The sequence below is a fragment of the Entelurus aequoreus genome, linkage group LG21 (assembly GCF_033978785.1).
Source record: "Entelurus aequoreus isolate RoL-2023_Sb linkage group LG21, RoL_Eaeq_v1.1, whole genome shotgun sequence".
Classification (NCBI taxonomy): Eukaryota; Metazoa; Chordata; class Actinopteri; order Syngnathiformes; family Syngnathidae; genus Entelurus; species Entelurus aequoreus.
This window is the reverse complement of record NC_084751.1, coordinates 35,844,019-35,862,906: the sequence shown is the minus strand read 5'-3', so window position 1 is coordinate 35,862,906 and position 18,888 is coordinate 35,844,019. Positions and strand designations below refer to the sequence as shown.

At 38.5% G+C, this 18,888-nt stretch overlaps 1 protein-coding gene across 2 annotated transcripts in view; it reads right to left on the bottom strand.

The window, feature by feature from the left end:
* The window catches only part of npr2 (natriuretic peptide receptor 2), a 198,465-nt gene that overhangs the window by 43,849 nt on the left and 135,728 nt on the right, over positions 1-18,888 (bottom strand). For both annotated transcript variants that reach the window (XM_062031569.1, XM_062031570.1), the window contains exon 15: positions 10,702-10,870. In XM_062031569.1, coding sequence (XP_061887553.1) covers positions 10,702-10,870 — 169 coding nt within the window. The remainder of the gene's footprint in view (positions 1-10,701; positions 10,871-18,888) is intronic.

Here is an 18,888-nt window from a genome sequence, read left to right as displayed (position 1 = left end):
ATGATTGAATGTGATTTTGGTTTTAATCTGTAACATGATTTCTTACATTTCGAAAACATTAGCCTATTTCATATTTCATTAATTGCTAATTATATCACAAACTTTAAAAAATAACTGCAGCTTCTTGCAATTCGGATTTGACTGTTAATTGGAAAGCCCTAATATTTAATTATTATTATATATAATATATAGTTATTATTATATGTAATATTTAATTTATTTTTCATATTTATGTTATTTATTTTAATTTTACTTTTATTATATATTGACCATAATAAATGTGGTATAAATGGTCTGTATTTGTCTTGTGATTTGTCTTAAATAATAACAATAGTAATAATATTTTTGACTGACAAAAAATTGCCAATAAGAAATTATTGGTATCGGTATCGGTATCAGTATCGATGAAAATGCAAGAAAAAGTATCGGTATTGTCACGCCAATTTTCTTCCCATCACAAAAACCTTCCTAACCCCCATTTACTTCCGGGGTCATTTCCGCTTACGTCAGTTCCTCTTACTTACGTCATTACGTTATTGTTGATAATTCAGACGTTTTGTTAACGCTGTATTATAAAAAAGAGTCAAACGAAGTGCTATCGATCGCTGTCAATGACGTAAGAGGAACTGACGTAAGCGGAAATGACCCCGGAAGTAAATGGGGGTTAGGAAGGTTTTTGTGATGGGAAGAAAATTGGCGTGACAGCATCGTATCGAATCCTAAAAGTGTGGTATCGCCCATCCCTATATGACGCATAAATAACCAACTGAGAACGTGCCTGGTATGTTAACGTAACATATTATGGTAAGAGTCATTCAAATAACTATAACATATAGAACATGCTATACGTTTACCAAACAATCTGTCACTCCTAATCGCTAAATCCCATGAAATCTTATACGTCTAGTCTCTTACGTGAATGAGTTAAATAATATTATTTGATATTTTACTGTAATGTGTTAATAATTTCACACATAAGTCGCTTCTGAGTATAAATCGCACCCACGGCCAAACTATGAAAAAAACTGCGACTTATAGTCCGAAAAATACGGTATTTAATATTTAGAATGCAAAAAAAATAATTAACATCCATTGTCATGTCTCTCATAATGATTGTGAACGATAGGCAAAAATTCCCCAAAAAGTGCAGTTCTCCTTTAATTTTGTCATTATTATATCGGCTCTCTTGGTTGCTTTGTTGGGTCTGTTCCTGTCTTTGGCCATGCTGCACCCCCCCCCCCCCTCCCCCCAGCAGAGTTGTTGTTTGTCTATGTATGGTGCAATCGTATGTGCACAATATGTATTAATTAGTGCTCATTGTTTGATTTTTCGTTGCCTTTTACATTTGTAGCCGTATGTAGAAATGATACATCTTGAAATGGCAGCTCTTTGCATCAGCTCTGTGCTCTTTTAATGTCCTTTGCGTTCTTTAATGTTTCCCTCTTGTTTTTTTTTTTACCTTATTTTTTGTGAACTTTATACTTTACTTTCTATCTAATTCTATCCTAACATAAAACGTCCACTAGCAATTAGCTATGGATGTTCAAATATAATCTTTTATTAATTATATTAAAAGCATCCTTATCCTAATGACTGCCTTGGATGTTTGTTTATTGTTTCCTTAGTTTCTGTATCCTCTTGTCCAGCGCTCTTATATTGGTTTCCACTTCTTGTTTGCCTCCACTACTTTTTCAGTCTGAGCGCTGGCCCCCTAACCTGATTGGCAACCTGGACACATGTAATTGCCAATAAGGCTCCTATTTATAGTGCAGGGCTAGATCAGTATACTTTTTTTCTTCCTGTAAACTCTTCATAGTGAGTGCTTCTCTGCCTAGAGAGTGTGTTTACTTTCCTCTAAATAAAATGTGCGTCTTGTGCACTCCCTTGCTGCACTTTTGTAACTAAATATACTTTTGGTGTCACAGTGCGAGCACCACTTCCCGATCGTTACAGGGTGATGTGTCAGACTGTTGCATTGAGGTTTGTGTTGGATATTCATTGCACTCTAGTCCCATAGCATCATTTTACAAGAATACATTTGCAGAACTATGATTAAAAAGTCATTTTACAACAAAACACAAAACCAGTGAAGTTGGCACGTTGTGTAAATCGTAAATAAAAACAGAATACAATGATTTGCAAATCCTTTTCAACTTATATTCAATTGAATAGACTGCAAAGACAAGATATTTAATGTTTGAACTGAGAAACTTGATTTTTTTTAGCAAATAATCATTAACTTAGAATTTGATGGCAGCAACACATTGCTATAAAGTTGGCACAGGGGCATTTTTACCACTGTGTTAGATGGCCTTTCCTTTTAACAACACTCAGTAAACGTTTGGGAACTGATGAGACCAATTTTTGAAGCTTTTCAGGTGGAATTCTTTCCCATTCTTGCTTGATGTACAGCTTAAGTTGTTCAACAGTCCGGGGTCTCCGTTGTGGTATTTCAGGCTTCATAATGCGCCACACATTTTCAATGGGAGACAGGTCTGGACTACAGGCAGGCCAGTCTAGTACCCGCACTCTTTTACTACAAAGCCACGCTGTTGTAACAAGTGCAGAATGTGGCTTGGCATTGTCTTGCTGAAATAAGCAGGGGCGTCCATGAAAAACAAGTTGCTTGGATGGCAACATATGTTGCTTCAAAACCTTTCAGCATTAATGGTGGCATCACAGATGTTTAAGTTACCAGTACCCATGCCTTGGGCACTAATACACCCCCATACCATCATAGATGCTGGCTTTTACACTTTGTGCCTTTAACAGTCCGGATAGTTATTTTCCTCTTCGATCCAGAGGACACAACGTCCGCAGTTTCCAAAAACAATTTGAAATGTGGACTCGTCAGACCACAGAACACTTTTCCACTTTGCATCAGTCCATCTTAGATGAGCTCGGGCCCAGCGAAGCCGGCGGCGTTTCTGGGTGTTGTTGATAAATGGCTTTCGCTTTGCATAGTAGAGTTTTAACTTGCACTTACGGATGTAGCGACAAACTGTAGTTACTGACAGTGGTTTTCTGAAGTGTTCCTGAGCCCATGTGGTGATATCCTTTACACACTGATGTCGCTTTTTGATGCAGTACCGCCTGAGGGACTGAAAGTCACGGGCTTGCCGCTTACGTGCAGTGATTTCTTTAGATTCTCTGAACCTTTTGATGATATTACGGACCGTGGATGGTGAAATCCCTAAATTCCTTGCAACAGCTTGTTGAGAAATGTTGTTCTTAAACTGTTGGACAATTAGTGACCTTCGCCCCATCCTTGTTTGTGAATGACTGAGCATTTAATGGAAGCTGCTTTTATACCCAATCATGGCACCCACCTGTTACCAGTTAGCCTGTTCACCTGTGCGATGTTCTAAATAAGTGTTTGATGAGCATTCCTCAACTTTTTCAGTCTTTTTTGCCACTTGTGCCAGCTTTTTTGAAACATGTTGCAGGCATCAAATTCCAAATTAGCTAATATTTGCAAAAAATTACTTTTCTCAGTTCGAACTTTTAAATATCTTGTCTTTGCAGTCTATTCAATTGAATATAAGTTGAAAAGGATTTGCAAATCATTTTATTCTGGTTTTATTTACGATTTACACAACGTGCCAACTTCACTGGTTTTGGATTTTGTAGAATAAAGTTGTATAATTAGGATAAAAAGTCATAATTTTACAGGAATAACATAATTATGATAAAAAAGTAGTACTTTTATGAAAATAAAGATGATTGATTGCTGCATTTACATTTGTGCTGGATATTCATTGCACTTTTGTCAGGTAGCAATAAACATTTTTATGCCTTTTTTTCTAACAGGTATGAATTACAATCCTTTTTGTGCCAAAAAAGGTAATGTATCAGCTTCTTGGTATTGAAATAACTCTGGCTAAGTTTCCCACACAAGACTTATTTTGTTTCTGGAAAACATAACAAAGAGTGTTTAAAGCTTATTATTAAGCAGATGTAGATCCAGATGGAGATAGAACTAATGAACCAATCAGATGCACTAAACGGTGCAGTTTGGTGGCGGCGCCTTGAGTGCGTTCTTGTTTACATAGTTCAACATACTTGCTGCAGTACAAAGTAAGTAGTACAAGTCGGACGTCGTTCAACATACACACTGCAAAAAGTCAGTGTTCAAAAACAGAACACTTTGTATCAGTCCATTTTAGATGAGCTCAGGCCCAGCGAAGCCGACGGCGTTTCTGGGTGTTGTTGATAAACGGTTTTCGCCTTGCATAGGAGAGTTTTAACTTGCACTTACAGATGTAGCGACCAACTGTAGTTACTGACAGTGGGTTTCTGAAGTGTTCCTGGGCCCATGTGGTGATATCCTTTACACACTGATGTCGCTTGTTGATGCAGTACAGCCTGAGGGATCGAAGGTCACGGGCTTAGCTGCTTACGTGCAGTGATTTCTCCAGATTCTCTGAACCCTTTGATGATATTACGGACCGTAGATGGTGAAATCCCTAAATTCCTTGCAATAGCTGGTTGAGAAAGGCTTTTCTTAAACTGTTCAACAATTTGCTCACGCATTTGTTGACAAAGTGGTGACCCTCGCCCCATCCTTGTTTGTGAATGACTGAGCATTTCATGGAATCTACTTTTATACCCAATCGTGGCACCCACCTGTTCCCAATTTGCCTGTTCACCTGTGGGATGTTCCAAATAAGTGTTTGATGAGCATTCCTCAACTTTATCAGTATTTATTGCCACCTTTCCCAACTTCTTTGTCACGTGTTGCTGGCATCAAATTCTAAAGTTAATGATTATTTGCAAAAAAAAAAAAAAAGTTTATCAGTTTGAACATCAAATATGTTGTCTTTGTAGCATATTTAACTGAATATTGGTTGAAAATGATTTGCAAATCATTGTATTCCGTTTATATTTACATCTAACACAATTTCCCAACTCATATGGAAACGGGGTTTGTAAGTATATTCTCACTAATAACAAGGGCACTTTTTGCTCAATATGTTGAAAAATATTCTTAAATGAAGTAAATGCTAGTGCCATTATCTTGACATAATGATATGCGCATCATGATTTTTTTTTTCATGCTTGAAGCAAGAAATTATTACTTTAAAAAAGTAGTTTTATACTTGTGAGTTTTGATGACACAGCTTTGCATCAGTTGATATTCTAGTTTCAACTTCAAGCATGTTTTACTCAAAATAGGTCATAAAATCTCAGCAACAAGCTGTAATATCTTACTGAGATCATTTAGGACCAAAACACTTAAAACAAGTAAAACACTAACATAAAATCTGCTTAGTGAGAAGAATTATCTTATCAGATAGAAAATAAGCAAATATCACCCTTATTTGAGATATTTAATCTTACTTAGATTTCAGTTTTTGCAGTGCATGTTGCAGGACGAAGTAAATAGTAAAAGTCTGACACAGGTCAACATGCTTGTTGCAGTATAAAGTATCTAGGTGAGTGTAATTTCAAGTCTGTACGGGTAAACAAACCATTTAGTGATAAACAACACTCTTGTTGCTGTGCCCTTCAAGTTTGTGAGCCACATCTAACATCAAATATAACATGACATCCATCATGTCATGCTAACAACATAAATGTACTTGTGAAAATTAAAATAGTGTAAAGAAGGGGTGCCATGCACATGTGCAGGAAGTGTGCACTGTCAAGAGCACCCTTGACTGACTCGGAGCTTATCAATCACACAGAGCTCTTTAACGCAGATCACTCGGAAAGCAAAGCTGTACGTCACAAAGCTCATCTTGCGTTTTGACGGGTAGAACAAGTTTAGGAACGGTCACATAGGGTCACATGAAGGGCTTTGAAGGGAAAAAACATCAAGCCGGGTTTGGTAATCCTCATAGGTCGACTAGAGCAGTGGTTCTCAAATGGGGGTACGTGTACCCCTGGGGGTACTTAAAGGTATGCCAAGGGGTACGTGAGATTTTTTTTAAATGTCTGTCAAAAAGAACTGTGAAAAGAAATGCAACAATGCAATATTCAGTGATGACAGCTAGATTTTTTGTGGACATGTTCCATAAATATTGATGTTAAAGATTTATTTGTTTGTGAAGAAATGTTTAGAATGAAGTTCATGAATCCAGATGGATCTCTATTACAATCCCCAAAGAGGGCACTTTAAGTTGATGATTACTTCTATGTGTAGAAATCTTTATTTATAATTGAATCACTTGTTTATTTTTCAACAAGTTTTTAGTTATTCTTATATCTTTTTTTCCAAATAGTTCAAGAAAGACCACTACAAATGAGCAATATTTTGCACTTTTATACAATTTAATAAATCAGAGACTGATGACATAGTGCTGTATTTTACTTTTTTATCTCTTTTTTTTCAACCAAAGATGCTTTGCTCTGATTAGGGGGTACTTGAATTAAAAAAATGTTCACAGGGGGTACATCACTGAAAAAAGGTTGAGAACCACTGGACTAGAGGAAACTTGACTATTTTTGTTTGTTGAAGATCTTTTTGTCCAAAAAGGCTTCTCCACGTATCGCGATATAGACAATGTACACAGCGTTGCCTTGGTGTATGGACACATTGGAAGATGCTGTTTTACACTGCAAAAACTAAAATCTTAGTAAGATTAAATATCTCAAATAAGGGTGATATTTGCTTAGTTTCTGTCTGATAAGATAATTCTTCTCACTAAGCAGATTTTATGTTAGAGCGTTTTACTTGTTTTAAGGCAGTGGTTCTTAGCCTTGTTGGAGGTACTGAACCCCACCAGTTTTATATGCGCATTCACCGAACCCTTATTTAGTGAAAAAAAAAATCTTAATTTAATCTTAATTTATAAATATTAATCATGAAATGATGTTATTATATTAAAGAAATACTAATAAAGATATATTTTACAGACAGAAAGTTACAGTAATGTACACATGATCGCATGTTTACATCTCATTGTGCAACATGTGAATGTTTTAGTGGGAACTAAATGTGATATCGGAAAGGGGTACAAATTATTTCCAAAGCAGGACCCCCACCCAGACATACAATACTAGTACACAGCTCATGAAAAACAATATGTTGTGTTACTGTCATTGTAAGTGGGCCAAAACACTTATTTTAGAAAATAATCCCATGGAAATTACTGCTGTCATTTGATTATAGTAATAAAACATTTAACATGGTATTTAGTCAGGTTTGGAACAGGTGTGCTGCTGGTGTGACCACCGTGTGCACATCTAAGTTAAAGTACCAATGATTGTCACACACTAGGTGTGGTGAAATGTGTCCTATGCATTTGACCCATCACCCTTGTTCACCCCCTGGGAAGTGAGGGGAGCAGTGGGGAGCAGTGGGCAGCAGTGAGCAGCAGCGGTGCCGCCCCCGGGAGTCATTTTTGGTGATTTAATCCCCAATTCCAACCCTTGATGCTGAGTGCCAAGCAGGGAGGTAATGGGTCCCATTTTTATAGTCTTTGGTATGACTCGGCCGGGGTTTGAACTCACAACCTATCGATCTCAGGGCGAACACTCTAACCACAAGGCTACTGAGTAGGTCCACGCATATGGAAAATTAGAGGGAACATTGTTTGGGGGTATCCATAATACGCCGATAGGGAGAAGTCCTGACCTCCGCGGCGGAGGCTCCGCCGAACCCCTAGGGTTCGATCGAACCCAGGTTAAGAACCACTGTTTTAAGGGTTTTGGTCCTAAATGATCTCAGTAAGATATTACAGCTTGTTGCTGAGATTTTATGAGCTATATTGAGTAAAACATGCTTGAAACTAGAATATCAACTGTTGCAAAGCTGTGTCATCAACACTCACAAGTATAAAACTACTTTTTTAAAGTAATCATTTCTTATTTCAAGCATGAAAAAAAAAAATCATGACTTTGACACAATTGTGTCTCATATTAAAACAGATGACAGCCAAATGGACTTTGCTGTTTTATTTTTAATAAAACAAAAGAATATACGTGCTCATAATAGTAGTACAGTTGTTATTAGTGAGAATATACTTATTTTAAGGTATTTTTTGGTTCATTGAGGTTAGCTAGTTTTACTTGTTCTGGAAAGTCTTGACAAGCCAAATTTTCTTGTTTTATTGGCAGATAATTTTGCTTAGTTCAAATAAAATACTTTTTTGTATAATTTTTGTATTTTTTATTCTTGTTTTTGAACACTGACTTTTTGCAGTGTACGTACCCCAAAGCTGCCACAAATGATTGAAGGATGGGCAGAGCTGGGGGAATTCAGGTTTGGCGATTTCCGAACTGAATCGCAAATTGGATAACATCTCAGAGAAACTGGTTCAGCTCTGCAAGGCGAAGTTATGATCGATTTGAGAGCCAGAACGGACAACTTACAGCACACATTGGAATGTGTTTTCCTCGGTCTAAGCAAAACAAGCCTTATCTACAATTTGGCTCCTTCTGCGTTGGACTTGGCAGCGTCATGCAGTAAACATGCGAAAGAGGCACTGAATACCTCCCCACTTGGGGATGTTGACTTTGTCCCGCGATGCCGAACGGCGCGACTTCCAGCCCTAAGACAAACACGCACCCATTGACTATAGGACCATAGGAGCTTACTTTGGGATTTGTTTATTTTTCCTTCTCATCATGTTTACCTTTTTCCTATCTTTTTTGCGGTGCGCCGACCTTGTGGCGACCCATTAGTCTTCCTGTTCTGTCTACCCTATATACTGTAAGACTGTTCCTGGAAGGGTTTGTACTGTAAATTATTTTTTTTGTACTTTTTAAGTGCAATATCAATAAAGTTCCATTCGATTGACAATCAAGTTACATTCCATTCCATTAAATATGAATGACATACATTTGGCCGTCAATAGAGCTTTTGATATTGTCGAATAACAAGAAGATAGGCGTCTTCTTTTTCCTCTATCGACTACGGCATCGTCACGGACTACAAAGGCGGACACGCACACATTTTCAGGACTTATGCAGATCTCAAATACACATCAGCAGGTACCAGAAAGTAAGAAAAGTTGGTTTTGCATATTATTGTGAAACAAAACGCCAGATAATATGTCTGCTAATGAGTGCCATTTAGCGGTCCTTATACACACACACCATAGTAATACTTGTATCTCTGACTACGGTAGCCGTAATGGGCCGACAATCCATCAAGCAGTGCGGCTTCAAAGTCATACTCAAACATTTTGACGGATTTTTGAGTGCAGTGTGTAATGTTCTTTATTTTCAATGGAACATTTAAACTTTTGGTGTTGTTTACTGGCGTCATATTGCAGTCTACACGTATTTCTTATGTGTGACTACCATCTACTGGTCTCACTTATCAATACACAATGTGCCAAATAAAATTGCTTCGAGGTCGGTAAGCACAACCAGAATTATTCCGTAGAATAGGCGCACCGGGTTGTAAGGCGCACTGTCGATTTTTGAGAAAATGAAAGGATTTTAAGTGCGCCTTGTTGTCCGAAAAATACGGTATGTCTGTAAACAAATAAATAAATACATAAGTGTATTATCAGTTAATGGTCAATGCTACAATGATTAGATTAGATAAGATTAGACAAAATCAATGTTTTATAATTTTTGCTATGGATTACAAACTCAGTAAATAAGATCCAAAAGTAGTTTTTACTTAAAATTATTTTGAACTATTTTTTTCCCCAAATTATTGTATGTTATAAAAATGGATTTAGGAAATTATTTAAATATTTAATAATTGCTGAATTGTTACATTACCATCCTGTGTTTTTGTCTGATTATACCTGGAACCAAAAATATAATAATTCAATAATGTTGCAAATTTTAAGCATCATTATCACCACTGATATAGGAAATAATGTCCCAGTAACTACTTTGTATTAGATGGATACTCAAATTTGTAGTATTGCCCGAAACTACTGTTAAGTATTGAAACAACAGAATAATAATTGTTTATTACAAATTTTAACAGAAGTGTAGATACACCCATGTTGCAAAAGAAAGTCACCAGATATTAACAGTAAATACCAAGCACATTAATGATAGTTTTGAGAAAATGACGCATATGTTACTGCATACTTTGTAACCCCTTTTGAAATGCTTCTACTATCATTTATATGCCGGATAATGTATAGTGATTGTAGGAAACTGCAATAAATATCATAATATAGATTTTAAGACATATGGGCCATCTTTACTGTATTCGGCTTGTTTGGCAGCAGTACTTAATAAAAAACAAACAAACAGAGAACCGAAGTTCCACTAAATATCATTCATGATGTGTGAATTTTGTCTGTATGTCAACAAAAATTTTAAAAAGTACTTAAAGTATATTAAATATAGTGTGGAGGGAGATGTGGCCAGCACTGCATGCAGGAGCAAAGGTCACCGCCTCTGTCCATGGTGCTGAGGACAGAGCAACATCAGACGGGGGCGTGGCAGTGCTGACGGCGAGACACAGCTGGCAGGTGATTAGATTTCACAGGTGGTACGTGTTAATCTAATCATCTGTTGTTTTTAACAGTAAGCGGCCGGGAGCAGGAGGGGAGAGAGGATACGGACGTGACTGAAAAGTCACGTTCTGCTGGAGAAAGAGTTGGACTCAAATCTATGCACATTAAAAACTTTGTTAAAACTGCACGCTTGGCTCTTGTGCCGTGTCTACAGTGGAGCTGCTAGGAGGCAACTTCCACATATAGCATGTCATTTTTGTTTTGTAGTCATTACATACAAACACACTGCACACGCCTGTGGTGAGTAATGTTAAACATGTCTTACTTGTTGAGCTTGGCCATGTAAATCTTGATGTGACCAAAGTCTGGTCTTTCTGTGGGGTCTTCCGCCCAGCAGCCGTCCATCAGGATGGTCAGCTCCTCCGAGTGACATCTGTTGTCTGTCGTCGGCCGAAAGTACGGCTTCTGACCGTTCCTCACCTTCTGCATGATCTCTGAAGTGAAGAGGACCACATTTGAAGTGTGAAAACATATCTTTTTGCTCTATTTCACCTCATTGGAAACATTCTATTTAAAATAGCATACCCACTTCCTTTGGTGTTGTTATAAGTGTTGAGAAAAAAAAACATATTTTTAAATTCTTGTTTGAGCCAGACAGCAAGTGGAAACCCCGCAAGGCCATGATAAATATCAACGTGGATATTGTACAGGTTGAACTCTTCCTCTTGTATCACAATAACATATTTTAGTTACTACTGAGTACAAGCATTGAGGTGTTGTTGGAGAAGATGCGTAGTCAATTTTCACAAGTTGTGGCTTAAAATGTCTAAATTTGCAGCAGAAGTTGCAACGTTTTGAAATCCCTCCTCATCCTTGAGCTCACGCCAACGAGTGAAAGTTGATCCTGACTGCCCTTTTATCCAGGTAGACTCCGTTTTTTAATTTTTCTCTCCTCAGGCAAAACTTTTCGTTTCTTTGGTTGTTTTGGAGCTTCGGTCATTATTAGCAGTAATTGCATGGAGGCGTTCTTCTTCTTCTTGTTTTCTGGTGGCACACAGGCGTTTGCATCGACTTTCGCCTTTTTAACGAATGGGGAAAGAGGGAGGGACTTATGCCGTAAAAAAAATAGTTTTTCACCCTCCTCAACATTCCTAAGTGCCACTAAAACTATACAGACCCCCTCAGGCCATGGCAGAAGTATCATTCAACTAGTTGTAACTCCATGTATCATCCCAACAGTGGTGAAAATATTTTATGAACGTTGAAAAGTTACTTAGTCCTTTAACCTCAAAATGTCATGATCCGTGGTCCGGATCATGTTTTGGTTATGTTCTGTTAGATTTGGACTCCTATAGTTCCTGTTTTGTGCACTCCTGGGTTTATTTTGGTCACCATGGGGATTAATTGGGTTCACCTGCCTTTGGTTAGTGGTCCCACGCTCAGCTGCTGTCAACCACTAATCAGAGAGCTATTTATTCACCTTGCTCGATCGATAGAATTCATGTCCTCAAAGCGTCTCGACAGACATACTATATTTGAACAATGATGACGAAAACTGTTTTCTGTCGTGTCCGTGTGTCAAAAATTGTTATGCGCTTATTTTTTTATTTGATTTTGTGCGTGACATAGATTTGCCGTGCGCAGAGAACGCTTGAGCAGTGCGCTATTGCACAGGCGCGCACCTTAGAGGGAACGTTGCTTAGGACCATTAATCAGAGGCAGGTGAACCCAATTAATCCCCATGGTGACCAAAATAAACCAAGGAGTGCACAAAACAGGAACTACGGGAGTCCAAAACTAACAGAACATAACCAAAATACATGATCCGGACCACGGACCATGGGGATTAATTGGGTTCACCTGCCTCTGGTTAGTGGTCCCACGCTCTGCTGCTGTCAACAACTAATCAGAGAGCTATTTATTCACCTTGCTCGCCACGCTCAGTCTGGCGTCATTGTTTGCTTCACGCAACCTGCTACGTAAGTCTTGTTTGTTTCATGCCACAGTTACCTGAGTATTGCTTGTCCCTAGTCCATGCTAAGAAGTAGCATTTAGCTCCAAGTGCGATCAGCACGTTGTGCCTTCGCCTTGTGTTCCGTTTTGTTTGTACTACTTTGCTATTTTGAGGAATAAATCATGTACTTACCTGCACGCTTTGTCCGGAGTGGTCCGTCTGCATTTCGGGAGAACGAACCCCCGCAGTAAGCTGCGAAAACCCCGTCGCGACAGAATGACGCCCGACTGAGCGTGGCGAGCGAGGTGAATAAATAGCTCTCTGATTAGTGGTTGACAGCAGCTGAGCGTGGGACCAATGTTCCCTCTAATTTTTCATGTGTGTGAGCAAACGGCAAAACTCCCTGAGCATTCAGTGGAGCCCATGTGAGCAACATCAGACGTGCACACTGTGGCTACACCAGCAGCACACATGTCCCAAACCTGACTAAATAACAAGTTCAATCTCCATCCATCCATCCATTTTCTACCGTTGTCCCTTTCGGGGTCGCGGGGGGTGCTGGAGCCTATCTCAGCTGCATTCGGGCGGAAGGCGGGGTACACCCTGGACAAGTCCCCACTTCACCGCAGGGCCAACACAGATAGACAGACAACATTCTCTTAATATTATAATCAAATGACAGCAGTCATTTCCATGAGGTTATTTTCTAATATAAGTGTTTAGGCCCACTTACAATGACAATAACAAAAAATATTGTTTTTCATGAAGTGTGTACTTGTATTGTTTGTCTGTGTGGAGGTCCTGCTTTGGAAATAATTTGTACCCCTTTCAGACATTGCATTTAGTTCCCATTAAAACATTCACATGTTGCACAATGAGATGTAAGCAGGGGATCATGTGTACATTCCTGCAACTTGTCTGTAAAAAATATATTTTTATTAGTATTTATTTAATATACTAACAGCATTTCATGATTAATATTTATAAATTAAGATTCCTAATAAATGACACTAGAATAAGCACACATTTGATTGGTAAATCATAGTGTAACAACCTGGAATTACACTTTATGTGTGGTGTTGGAGTTGTCTGACTTTTTGTGTGGCTGTAAAGGCATCACTGGCTAAGTGCCATATGTGCATGTGTTGGCGCAAGTGAGAAAGAGCGAGCGGCTGCTGTTGATATAACAAAGTTGCTTTTGGTCTGGTTTGTACGGCAAAAAATGACCACTTTTGCTAAATATAATTTTTTTTACTAATGTTTTGGTGATGTGTTTATGGCCAACAATAAAGAGTTTTGCTCAGTAAAGTGATCGATAGAATTCATGTCCTCAAAGCGTCTCGACAGACGTTACAATATTTGAACAATGATGACGAAAACTATTTTCTGTCGTGTCCGTGTGTTGAAAATTGTTATGCGCTTATTTTTTTATTTGATTTTGTGCGTGGCATAGATTTGCCGTGCGCAGAGGACGCTTGAGCAGGGCGCAATTGCACAGGCGCGCACCTTAGAGGGAACGTTGCGTAACCAGAGGCAGGTGAACCCAATTAATCCCCATGGTGACCAAAATAAACCCAAGAGTGCACAAAACAGGAACTACGGGAGTCCAAATCTAACAGAACATAACCAAAACATGACCCGGACCGCGGATCATGACACAAAAAGCACATGATTTCAACAAAGGTTATAAAACAAATACTGCATTGATGTTTTACTTGTTTTGTACCACACAGTCTTTAAAGATGGCAGTAAAAGCACGTATTACAGTAGTAGTCAAATGACTGTACTGTTGAATTCATTATAACTAATAATTAATTGTAACATTAGAAAGAAACCCCACCAAAGTCTTCCTTATTGTCTACTGTCTGCTCTGTTGTCCACAAATTGCAGACATTCACCGAGTATGTTTTACACATGAAAAGCAATTGTCCACCTTAAACATTAATTCATGTTCCAACACATTTACCAGCACATTAAGAGCATTTGTGAACTGTTGAGAGCGATCCCTAGCGCAAATTTTTGTTGGTTGAGATTATAATCAGACTTCAACATCTCTAACATATAAATGCTGCCTCTTTGCTAGGTCAGCATTTCACATGAAAATGTGTCCTTAATCTTCTTACCCCGGATAAATAAATGTTAAATACATACATAAATACATGTGAACTAGTCAGTGTTTATTATTACCCAGAAGGCTTACTGTTGCAGACAGCTACAGAAAGTAGGTCTGGGCTATAAGCGGTAGGGTGTCAATTGTTGTTGTTGCTTGAGGCCCTGTCTACATTAAACCGGATAACTCATTAAACGAATAATTATTTAGCCTAAGCCCCGTTTCGGCCACACTAAATTATCATTTAAGGTCCCCCTCCTTGGATAATTTTTTACACAGGTAAGTGCGCCGTCTATTTCTTGTATCTCCGGCTCTTAGCTCTGTATGGACTCATTGATCGTTTACAAACTGAGTTCGGAGAGGGCGTGACGCCAGAAAGACCGCCCCCCACACAGGAAGTGACGTCAGAAAGAACGGGTCACAGCCAGCTTCATCATAAAGCTGTTTCGTAACTCGGAGGTAACCACTGGAAATATGGAGGCGAGTCATCCAGACATGCCCGTGTTTTTACTTACGTATGTACAGACGCTTGTGGAAATCACACATGAATACCTTAAGACAGTGGTTCTCAACCTGGGTTCGATCGAACCCTAGGGGTTCGGTGAGTCGGGCTCAGGGGCTCGGCGGAGGTCGAGACACACCCGACTCATCGTGTAAATAAAAACTTCTCCCTATCGGCGTATTACGGCTACGGCAACAGCAGAAGTTAGACTGATTTGCAGGTGTGTAATTTGTTGTGAGTTTATGCACTGTGTTGGTTTGGTTGTTTGAACAAGGTGATGTTCATGCACGGTTCATTTTGTGCACCAGTAAAAAAACATGGTAACACTTTAGTACGGGGAACACATTCACCATTAATTAGTTGCTTATTAACATGCAAATTAGTAACATATTGGCTCTTAACTAGTCATTATTAAGTACTTATTACTGCCTTATTCGGCATGGCCTTATTATAACCCTAACCCTATAACCCTAACCCTAACCAAATAACTCTAAATTAAGTCTTTGTTACTTAGAATATGTTCCCCTAGTGTCCAAAAAACTCTAAATTAAGTCTTTGTTACTTAGAATATGTTCCCCATACTAAAGTGTTACCAAAAACATATAACTTTGTCTTGAATTTGAAAAAAACCCAACATTTTATTTTTCACTAAAGAAGGGTTCGGTGAATGCGCATATGAAACTGGTGGGGTTCGGTACCTCCAACAAGGTTAAGAACCACTGCCTTAAGAGAAAGCGATTGCAGCTATTTGGGATACAACACTTCTCAGAGGGCAAGAGAACTTTCGAATGTCCAGGTCAGCTGTGATTTTAATAAGAATAAGAGAAAATATCCTACATTACATGTTATCACTGGCGATGTTTTTGCGAGTGACGCACTTCCGCCCGGAAAAACACAAGTGATGACGATTGTCGACAACTTTTATTGTCGACAATGTTTACTAATCAATGCAGCCCTAACATGTAGGTCTAAATTTTGCAAAGATGATGTTTTACAGACCGTTTTCTTTCTGACAGTCTCCTAAGGACGCATCGTTTTGTGGGCGGTCTTATTCACTTTGACTGCGTCTTCTCCCCGCCGTCTTTGTTGTAGTTTTTCGATCTTCCATAGCGAGTCTACTGACAAATTAAGTTCAGACGACTGTATCCTCTTTAGGGCTGCAACTAACGATTAATTTGATAATCGATTAATCTGTCGATTATTACTTCGATTAATAATCGGATAAAAGAGACAAACTACATTTCTATCCTATCCAGTATTTTATTGGGAAAAAAACCAGCATACTGGCACCATACTTATTTTGATTACAGTTTATAAATAAAGGTTTATAAAAAATAAAAAATAAATAATAAAAAAATAAAAAAATAAAAAAAACTCTGCGCATGCGCATAGCATAGATCCAACGAATCGATGACTAAATTAATCGGCAACTATTTTTATAATTGATTTTAATCGATTTAATCGATTAGTTGTTGCAGCCCTAATCCTCTTCTTTGTATTATAAATGACAAGAGTGAGGCAGTGAGCAAAAAAGAAGGAGCTTATTGACTACAGCTTCAGGCTACAATGGCGGACTTGCGCAAAGCCCGTCGGGTAAAAATCTGCCATATATGGATAATCCACTGACGTCACACCAGGGGCAAATTCCAAACGGCTTATTTAGGGATGTATGAAAAAAGGACAGATTGTTTTATAAATATTTGCACCTTGCCTCCATGGTTTGATTTCGAATTTTTGTGACCAATGCAGATCCCAAATACACAACAGCAGGTACCAATTGGTAAGAAAAGTAGGATTTGCATAAAAGCTCGATGTGATATACACATCGAGGTATCAAGGGATTTGGGTTGTCCCGATACCAATATTTTGGTACCAGTATCGGTACCAAAATGTATTTCAATACTTTTCGAGACTTTTCTAAATAAAGGAGACCACATTGCATTATTGGCTTTATTTTAACAAAAAATCTAAACATATGTTTCTTATTGCAAGTTTGTCCTTAAATAAAATAGTGAACATACAAGACAACTTGTCTTTTATTAGTAAGTAAGCAAACAAAGGCTCCTAATTTAGCTGCTGACATATGCAGTAACATATTGTGTCATTTTCCATTCTATTTCATTGTGTCAACATTATTAAGGATAAGTGGTAGAAAATGAATTATTAATCTACTTGTTCATCCATCCATCCATCCATCCATTTTCTACCGCTTGTCCCTTTTCGGGGTCGCGGGCGGTCGCTGGAGCCTATCTCAGCTGCATTCGAGCGGAAGACGGGGTACACCCTGGACAAGTCGCCACCTCATCACATTTACTGTTAATATTTGCTTACTTTCTATTTTAATGTGTTCTATCTACACTTCTGTTAAAATGTAATAATCACCAATTCTTCTATTGTTTGGATGCTTTACATTAGTTTTGGATGATACAACAAATTTGGGTATAAATCTGATACCAAGTCGTTACAGGATCATACATTGGTCATATTCAAAGTCCTCATGTGTCCAGGGACATATTTCCTGAGTTTTATAAACATAATATACATTTTTTTTTAACGAAAAAAGATTTTAAAATATCGATTTAATTATAGTAGTAGTATCAACTAGATACACTCCTGTACTTGGTATCATTACAGTGGATGTCAGGTGTAGATCCACCCATGGCGTTTGTTTACATTTTGACGCCGGTGAGCCATTGTTTGACACAAAACAACCTCATGTAAAAAAAAAAATCAAATTCTACGACTCCCTGTATTATTTATACTTTCTTCATCCAAAACACCTCAAATGTTTTGTTTCCCATAAGCACAAGATGCGGCGGCTCAACTTTTAGTGAAAACCAGATGGCACGACTCCATCCGTCCAGTTTCCCAACTCGACACTTATTACCAGTGGTTTTTAGAAGCCGTGTTAGCAGTCACCTTTAATACACCTCCTGGCTCCACTGCGAGCCAGCAGACAAACCACGATTGGCTGTTTCTGCGCCCTTAAAACTAAAAGGTGGTCGAGATTTTGCGGTTAGGGCCCCCTCAGCTCTGGAATGTCTTGCCAGAGGTTCTGAAAATATCTTAAAACGTTCAAGCTGTATTTACGGCATGTACTCTGCGTACACCAAAATAGGCTGGCTCTTTTCCACATTGAGTTACAGTAGCCTAAAGAATAAAGTGTTGACCGGGTCTGACGAAGATTCCTGTGATTCAAGTCCACGTGTTTGAGGCGCAATTATTCAACTTGCTGCTGGCACTGACAGCCACGCTATGAAATCCCTCTGCATGACTGCAAATAAACAAAACTCACATTGCTGGATGTACTGTACATTGATTTTCTAGATACAATAGCCTATATCTGCAAGAATAAACCCTTTCTTTGTGTTCAAACCAGGGTTGTGCGGTATACCAGTACTAATATAGTACCGCGATACTAATGAATCATATTCGGTACTATACCGCCTTTATGAGCAGAGGAGCATGTTCGGCAGTGCACAATCACGGAGTACTTGCAAACAGACACAGTGTGTCGACAGAAAAGGGAGAATGAACGCATTTTGGCTTAAAAACTAACGATAAAGGTGAAGTTATAACACTGAAACGCCCTCAGGAAGAGGTGCTTTAAGACATAGCTAGCTAGCTAGTGGCTAACGTTCGTCTGCAGTGTTTTAGCTACTTCTAAATCACTAATCCTCGCCTCCATGGCGACAAATAAAGTAAGTTTCTTACAAGTATCATCCCTGCACGACGAGGAATAGCTAAACATGCTTCACTACACACCGTAGCTCACCGGCGTCACAATGTAAACAAACACCATTGGTGGATCAACACCGAACATCCACTATAATGATACCAAGTACAGGAGCGTATCTAGTCGATACTACTATGATTACATCAATATTTTTTAGCATCACAAAATCTTCTTTTGTTTATAAACTCAGGAAATATGTCCCTGGACACA